The 8445-nt window shown below is 40.0% G+C and overlaps 2 protein-coding genes across 2 annotated transcripts; one reads left to right on the top strand and one right to left on the bottom strand.

The window, feature by feature from the left end:
* The first annotated feature begins 247 nt into the window (after positions 1-247).
* On the top strand, positions 248-3904 carry LOC100270656 (delta(14)-sterol reductase). Its single transcript, XM_044567110.1, has 12 exons — positions 248-541; positions 616-686; positions 774-830; positions 1122-1213; positions 1365-1412; positions 1939-2059; positions 2138-2184; positions 2324-2405; positions 2622-2698; positions 2809-2928; positions 3440-3514; positions 3610-3904. Exons 1-12 carry the CDS (start codon positions 364-366, stop codon positions 3761-3763), a joined length of 1122 nt encoding a protein of 373 aa, XP_044423045.1. The 5' UTR covers positions 248-363; the 3' UTR covers positions 3764-3904.
* Positions 3905-6298: 2394 nt separating this feature from the next.
* LOC123099908 (uncharacterized) lies at positions 6299-8058 on the bottom strand. The gene has a single exon (XM_044521935.1). The coding sequence runs from the start codon at positions 7934-7936 to the stop codon at positions 7070-7072; it is 867 nt and encodes a 288-aa protein (XP_044377870.1). The 5' UTR covers positions 7937-8058; the 3' UTR covers positions 6299-7069.
* Between the last annotated feature and the right edge of the window lie 387 nt (positions 8059-8445).

Below are 8445 nucleotides of genomic sequence, written 5' to 3'. Positions count from 1 at the left end.
AAATACCTGAACGACTGAAGCATGCATGTGAGACTAGGAGCAACAACACGTAAGGACAGAACATGGTCGGGTGACAGAGCTACACATATTATATATGTGTCCTGCCCGTATGGACCACAGCCTTCCTCGAAAATTCAAGCAAAAATGTCTACAAATTTTGTTCGAATTCGAGGGACAAAAAAAGGAAGATTTCAAACCGGGGGAGATGGGCCTCCTATTGACGTCAAAAGGCCCACCTTCACTGCGGATTTTGACTCCCAGTTGACTGTGATCCACGGGATTCCCCAATTTCCTCCGGATTCGTCGCGCTGCAGTTGGCTTCAGAGTGACTAGCCGAGATCCCCTTTGGCCGCGACGACGGGGATGGACGCGGCGGCGGCCACCGGCGACGTGCTCGCCGCGCTGGCGCCCTCCTGGAGCGCGGCGGTGGTGCTGGTCTCCTACCTCGCGTACCTCGCCGCCGCGGGCGCCCTCCTCCCCGGCAAGCTCGTCGCCGGCGCCGTCCTCCCCGACTCCTCCCGCCTCCACTACCGTTGCAATGGTGCCCCTCGTCTCTCTCTCTCTGAGCCGCAAAGCGTTTCTCTCCTTACGCCGTCTGCTCTCGCTCGTGTGCAGGTCTGCTCTCGCTGCTGCTGCTCCTGGGGCTCTCCACGCTCGGCGTCTACATGGGCTGGATGACTCCCACGGTGAGATCCGCAGAAGCCGAACGCATCCGGGAGATTCACAAAAGTCATGCTGAATTGACCCGCGTAGCGATTCTTATTTGCTTGCAGGTCGTGGCTGACCGTGGACTCGAGCTGCTGTCGACGACCCTCATTTTCAGTGTCATTGTAGATGCCGCTTCCTCTCTCCACATCCTTATTAAGTTTTTTCTTATAGAACTATGATGTAAATTTAGACTTGTGGACACTCATGTCTGAACCCAACTGTTTGGTCATGTGCATGTCTAGTTTCTATTGTTTGATACACACCTTCACTTTAATTTAGCACAACCAAAGTTTAGCAAAGGGATCAGTCACCCTGAATTGTCTGAATATCTGCAAGGCTATGCATTTAGATGGTAAATTACCAAATCAAATAACATCCTCTGGATTAACTCATGTCATCATGTTCCATTTCAGGTCAGTTTCCTGCTCTACTATACTGGGTTAAGGTCCCGCCATCAAAGTTCTTCATTGAAACCACATGCTACTGGGAGCTTCATAGAAGATTGGTACTTTTGCGCAACTTTATTTCACACAAACAGGACCTTTTATTTTCAGAAGTCCACTCCTGTTTTCTTGTTTAATGATGTTAGATGTCACTTTATCTATTCCACTCCTGTTTTCCTGTTTAATGATGTTAGGTGCCACTTTGTCTAACAGGTGGTTCGGAGTGCAGCTTAATCCCCATTTTATGGGAGTTGACCTCAAGTACGTTGGCAGTATCTTCCTTGTTTTCTTACCTAATTGTGACACTTGCTGGGAAATTTGGAATGGCATATGATTGCTGTGAAAATTGAGATATTGGTTTGCTGGTGTAGCTACTCCTGTTTATTTGATACTGCTCTTGATAACCCATTGATTAATTGACAGCAAGTTTTTATTTTCTTAAGATCTCCTGCCTTTAAAACTGACATGCTAGCTTCTATTTTTATATAGATACATGAATACAAATGAATATTTCTTATAAACTGAAGGACAATTGGAAATGAAGTTCGGTATGCTGCATAGCTATTTTTTTATTTCTGCATAATTGTTTCCACAGGTCATATCATTCCTTTTTTGTGGTGGCTATTAGTGTGAATACAAGTTAATGTTGAATGTTAACTATATATATTCAGTTTCAAAAACTTTCCCCGCATAACTTTATCACTAAAACAGTAAAAGAATACATGAATCAGAGTAAACCATGGACCCGATCATAAATGTTATTTTCTTCTGCTCATCATGGTTGCAGGTTCTTTTTCATAAGGGCTGGAATGATGGCATGGTTGTTTATCAACCTCTCTTTGCTTGCAAAGAGCTACCTAGCTGGTTCAGTTAACCGTGCAGTCATTCTTTACCAATTCTTTTGTGGGGTATTGAACACTGACAACTACTTATTCGATCATCAGCTACTATATTATAAGTGAAATTAATTATGTTTCTTCATGCAGTGGTATATTATAGATTACTTCATTCATGAAGAATTCATGACCTCCACGTAAGTACATGTTGTCTTCTAGTAAATAGATGAATTAATTTCAATATGCCAGTGCTTTTGCGTATAGAATGAAACGGGGCTTATGGTGGCAAGGCTGAAGCTTCATACTTCATTTTTTTTTCCTTCCCGTGATTTTCAGATGGGACATTATTGCTGAAAGGTTGGGATTCATGCTGGTGTTTGGTGATCTAGTTTTCATTCCTTTTACCTTCACTATTCAGGTATTCCATTTATGGAAAAAGGGTATTATTTGAATTGCTAATATCTACTCATGCCGCTACTGAATATACTTTACTCACTGCATTATTCCTAAATTTGTTCTCTCAGTTATATGACTATCAAATTTGCAGCTGTAATAGTATCCCTGTCTCTTGTGTTAAATTATGAAGGTTGACAAATGAGCTGCTCACCAAATTTTATGATGTGTTGTTGACCAGGGTTGGTGGCTTCTGGGAAACAAAGTGGAGCTGCCACTTTTGGCTTCCGTTGCTAACTGCATAATTTTCCTTATTGGGTACTGTTTTCTGTGTCCCTCACAAACCCTCCATTGGATTACGCATGCTGTATAATCTGCTTCTTGCATTGCAATATCTCTGACCAAGCCTTGCTTCATCTTGCACACAGCTATCTAGTGTTCAGAGGTGCCAACAAACAGAAACATTTGTTCAAGAAGGACCCTAAAGCTCCTATATGGGGTAAACCTCCCAAAGTTGTTGGGGGAAAACTACTTGTATCTGGCTACTGGTAAGTTCTACATTCATCTCATGGAACCTGCGCTTGTTTTTCTTCTTTGTCCACTAGTTATCTATGCACATCTTGTTCTGAACTGTGTACTGTTGGCTATTTTAGCAGCATCGTGTATAGCAAGTGGTCTCTTTCTGTTTAATAGAGTGTAAACAAAATAGAACCCGCATACACTTTTTTTCTTCTTCTGAATATTTAGCCGATCCTGTTTAGTCAGATGAAGAAAAATGCAAGGGAAGCACATGTAGGTGAGTAGCAAGTAGGTAAACAGTCAACACAAATGTGATTCATACTAGTTAGAACACTGCACGCCTGCCTGCCTAAATGATGTTCACGACAGATTTATGCAACCATTGCACTTGACTGAACAGCAGTAGTTTTCTAGACATGTTCAGTTTTAAAAACCTTGGATCTCCCCTTGTCTCTTGGGAGTAATCATGCATGCTAACTGCTGCTATCCCGAATGTAAAAAAATTAAAAGAACAAGTCCCATCTTTGTCGTTGCGTGTAGGGGCATTGCAAGGCACTGCAATTACCTTGGAGATCTGCTTCTGGCACTCTCATTCAGCTTGCCTTGTGGAGCCAGGTGAGAGATACCCTTTCTGTGGCATAAAAAAAAACAATCATCTCAATCCAATCAGGCACGAATAATCTTTGAACTCTTACATTTTTCTGCTGCAGCTCCGTGATCCCGTACTTCTACCCGACCTACCTGCTGATCCTGCTGATATGGAGGGAGAGAAGAGACGAGGCGAGATGCTCGGAGAAGTACAAGGACATCTGGGCAGAGTACTGCAAGCTTGTGCCCTGGAGGATTCTACCTTACGTGTACTGATTAGCTAATGAACCAGAAGGCCATGTTGTATTGTTATTGTAGACCGTGATGATCATGCAGAACTAAATGGTATGTTCTTCCGTACATTGTTCTTTGATACCCAGTATTGAATTGAAGCTGCATCGATCTTCTAGCTTGGTAGAGGAAGTGCTGTTAATTTTCATTTGAGCTACCTTTTCTCTTCTTCATCACCTGCTATTGCTGAAAGAACAGAATACTCTAGGAAAATTGCAGAAAGTTTTTGGTTTCTTTTTCCAGCACACTTTGGTCGAATTACCAGAAAATCACAAGCTTGAGTCTCCGGCGGCGTTTGAAGCTTGTCGGCCAAGCTCTTGGCCCCCTTGAGCATGAGCACGAGCCAGGCGTAAGTGAGGAACTCGCCACCTTCACCCAAGCTCTTGGCGTGCAGGTAGCCCCTGCACATGCTGGCGGAGTGGCAGAGCATGCCCAGCCACACCCGGTACATGAGCATCCACCGCGTCTTAGGGTCCGGCAGCTCCAACAGCTCTTTGGCCAGCTTGCATGCCTCTGTGATGTGGACGAAACCTTGGCTTGTGTCATCATCTCCATTGGCTGACTTGTGCTCACCCTCCGCCATGGCGGCAATGAGCCCCTTGGGTTGCTCTTTTTGGCTCAACTCATGCTCGTTCGACAAAAAGGAGGACTTGATCTCCTCCATGGCCTCGGAGATGAGATGCTGCCTGCTGCCGGACAGAAGCATCTCGGGATTGAAATTCAGCAGGTGCGCCATGTAGGAGGACTTGATCTCGGGATTGAAAAATCAGAATATCCATTTTGTGATTCTCAAAAAAAAGAAAAATCAGAATATCCATTTTGTGATGCAACTAGCCAAAAACTACTCTCACTAACATAGAGCTCATATTCCACACTAGTACATCTGACCCAGTGTGGACCGTAGCTTGGTGAAAAGTTATGTATGTACGCTTCTCAACAGGGTGAAAATGGCATGAATGAATGCAAAGGGATATAGAAATGTTACAATAACCGCAAACCACAAATAATTGTTTTTTGGTACTACGTCAACTACCAAACCGATATATCCAAATATTATCTAACAACTTTCCTACACATTCTAAATATTCAATAACATCTTCACCTCTTCGTACCCAACTACCAAACCGAGATTTATATATGAGCTAGGTCCAATAGATGATGTGATTTTTATTGGAGTATAACCAAATGTCAAGATAGTTAAGCAGAACATCTCAGAATAGCTTGACCCATCGGCCAAGATAAAACAAATAATGAAAGAATAGAAATTGTGGCTGAATAAAACAAACAAAAAAAATGAAAAATTTACATAGAAATTGTGGTTTAATATAACATGCAAGAATAAGCATATAATAGTGAAGTTTTTGCAAAAAGGAAGTCTCGCAAGGACTTAATTAGGGGTTTTTGTATTACCCTAAAAGAAGAAAGAAAACAATACAAAATCAAATTAATGAATGTGTGCACTTAAAAAAATATTTTAAAAAGTTAAGAAGAAAGAAAATATGAACATTTTTAAAAAATGCCAAAATATACATATAAATTATGTTTTTTTATAATATGTAATAACAAGCATATAAGTGTGGATGTTTTTTTGCGAAAAAGAAGTTTCCCTAAGAAAGAATGAATTAGTAACATAAATTGCACGTTTTGTACTATGCAAAGAATAAACATATAATAGTGCAATTTTCACAATCTAGTATAATTTGCATACATAATGTTCAATAGTTGCTTGTATACTTACACACATAAAAATAAAAATTGAAGTTTTCATAATAAAGAAGTTTCCACGCATAAAAACTAAAACTAAATAAAAAATATGAAGTCTTTTAAGAAAAAATGAATTAGTCGCATTAGTATTACCCTTTAAGAAAAAAGAAACAGAAACAAAAATCTAAAACAAACAGTTACAAAATTTGCACACAGTTTACACAGAAATTAAATTTTTTATAATATGCAAGAGTAAGAATATACTCCCTCCGCCCCAAAATAAGTGACTCAACTTTGTACTTTGTACTAACTTTAGTACAAAGTTAGTACAATGTCGAGTCGCTTGTTTTGGTACGGAGGGAGTAATAGATAAAGTTTTGGAAAAAGAAGTTTCAAAAAGGATGAATTAGTGGCATTGGTATTACCATTAAAGAAATCAAAAACATTAAATAAAATTAAAAAAAATAAAATAATAAATCTTATGCGTAAGAATGAATCAGCGGCATTGGTGTTATCCTTCAAAAATAAATTAAAAATAATAAAAACTAAAACAAATTAAAATAATCAATTCTCTTAGAAAGAAGGAATTAGTGTCATTGGTATTACTCTCTAGCAAGACAGAATAATAAAAAAATATTACAAACAATTATAAAATTTGCACAATATATACAAGAAAATTGCACTTTTTAAAAATATGCAAGAACAAGAATATAGTACTGTAATTTGTGGCATTGGTATTACCATTGAAGAGGAAAGAAAATAAAACTAAAACTAAAAGAAAATAAAAATAATTTAGTTTTATAAGGACGAATGAATTAGTGACATTGATATTACCCTTTAAGAAGAAAGAAAATGAAACAAAAACTAGAAATAAAATTAAAATAATAAAGTTTTCTAAGACAGAACGGATTAGTGCCATTGATATTATCCTTTAAAAAGAAAGAAAATGAAACAAAAACTAAAATAAAATAAAAATAATAAAGTTTTCTAAGAAAGAACAAATTAGGGCATTGCTATTACCATTTAAGAAGGAGAAAAAAAATGAAATGTTTTAAGCAAATAATGTCAAAAATTGCACATAGTTTGCATAAAAATTAGGTTTTTGAATAATATGCAAGAATACACATATAATAGTGGGATTTCGAAAAGATGAAGTTTCCTCCGAACTTATGAATTAGTGACATTTATATTACCCTTAAAGAAAGAAGAAAAAAGAAACAAAAACTAAAAAAAATGAAGAGGTAGAATAAATTAGTGGCATTGCTATTACCCGTTAAGAAGAAGAAAAATAATAATACTTAGAAAAACTTGTATGCAACTTTACACTTTTTTAATACTATGTAAGAAATAAACATATGGTAGTGCAATTTTTGCACTCTAGTACTACCTCGGTACCAAAATATCATATGTTTTTTTAAGCTAAACTAGCCTAGAAAAATGCCTTATATTTTGATACGGAAATAGTATAATTTATACACATGTTATACATTACTTGCATATATACTCCCTCCATTCCAAAATATATTACTTGCATATATACACATGTTGAGTCATCTATTTAGAAAAAAATGAGGAAGCAACATCGGCCTATAAGGAATAATAAACCGACTGACCCAAAACCGTGGTCAGTAGAATATTTGGGCCCAAAACACAACAGTAGTCACAACAGAAACAAAAAACAAGGAGCACGAATCTTGAAGCAGAAATCAATGGCACAAAAAATCGACTGACCCAAATTGGATTTTCAGGCAACTTACACATAGCTAAATTGGTTGAAAAATTACTTTGTGCCTTCCGGGTGCCGGTGAAGCAGTGGCTCGCCCCGAAGAAAAACTGGTTCATGCGCTCCCTCCAGTTTGAAGGCTTCTTTGGTACTTGCACCCCGGACGATACAGCCGCCAGTCTCTTGGCTTTAGCTTTGAGAGCCCATGGCTTCTCGCTGAAGCTGATGACCCCGACGAAGAAGAGAAGAACCGCGACCACCAATAGCTTTGGGTCGTTGGGTCTAGGCCACGACTTGTAGAAGGCGTACAAGGCGACGGCCACCTGGGACACCAAGGTCACGGTGTGTCTCCCCCACAGCTTGTTGTCCTCTATCTCGTAGCCACTCATTCCCTCCTGCCCACCGAGGTAGATGAGAAGGATAGGAGCCCATAGGACCTCCAGGATGCTCGACTGCTGCTCGCTCCCGATCCCGGCGACAATGTCGGTGTCACCGCCAAAGTTGCTGGTCTTTGCGTGGCGATTGAAGAGGGTGGCGAGCACGTAGATTGCCAGAGGATCGCTGGAAATATACGCCAGCCAGATGAATGTCCTCAAGACGCGCGGGAGGGCGTACTTGCGCATCGGGGCAGCCAGCAGGAGGAACCACTGAAGGCCCAGGCTGCCCAGGACGAGGACACGCAGTTGCCAATCGTCCCACCATTGCAGAGCTCCTCTCCAAGTGTAAGACATCTCCCCTCTCTCTATATCTGTGTGTGTCCCTATCTATGTTTATCACAAGTAAGTAACAATCACTCAAGGTGGATGGAGTGGAGACCCTGCGAGCAGAGGGAGTGATGAATCAAGTCTCGCAGTAGCCAAATGTAGCTCTCGTCATGCTCATGCATGTTGTCAAAGCCAAAGATAAAGTCGACATGCATAGGATAGCTACAACTTTACAGCCTCTCAACTTTGGAATGCGCTAGCTTTGCGTGTCCACAATGATATTCTACTACGTCCTCACAAGTTTAGAATGATATACTACTATGTCGTCCCTGCTGCCTGCATGCCTTAGCTTTGCGTGCTGTGAATGCGATAATATATTCCAAGTCCACACGCACGTTCTCTACGTACTCTATGCTTTAGTATTAAGGACTTTGACTTGATTTCTGCGCCAAACATATTTGTGCTACTCCACTTGAAAGTGCACTCGGTCATAACCTCAGAAATAAACTATTTTCACTCCTTGTCAGATCTCTTCT

The sequence above is a fragment of the Triticum aestivum genome, chromosome 1B (assembly GCF_018294505.1).
Source record: "Triticum aestivum cultivar Chinese Spring chromosome 1B, IWGSC CS RefSeq v2.1, whole genome shotgun sequence".
In the NCBI taxonomy this organism is placed as follows: domain Eukaryota; kingdom Viridiplantae; phylum Streptophyta; class Magnoliopsida; order Poales; family Poaceae; genus Triticum; species Triticum aestivum.
This window is presented reverse-complemented; position numbering and strand designations above follow the sequence as displayed.

Bases quoted from the DNA above. Each gene is read 5' to 3' on its own strand.
- LOC123099908 (XM_044521935.1), bottom strand. From the start codon at position 7,936: ATGTCTTACACTTGGAGAGGAGCTCTGCAATGGTGGGACGATTGGCAA.
- LOC100270656 (XM_044567110.1), top strand. From the start codon at position 364: ATGGACGCGGCGGCGGCCACCGGCGACGTGCTCGCCGCGCTGGCGCCC. The intron at 2,699-2,808 runs GTACTGTTTTCT...TCTTGCACACAG, and splicing joins TGCATAATTTTCCTTATTGG to CTATCTAGTGTTCAGAGGTG. The intron at 3,515-3,609 runs GTGAGAGATACC...TTTCTGCTGCAG, and splicing joins AGCTTGCCTTGTGGAGCCAG to CTCCGTGATCCCGTACTTCT.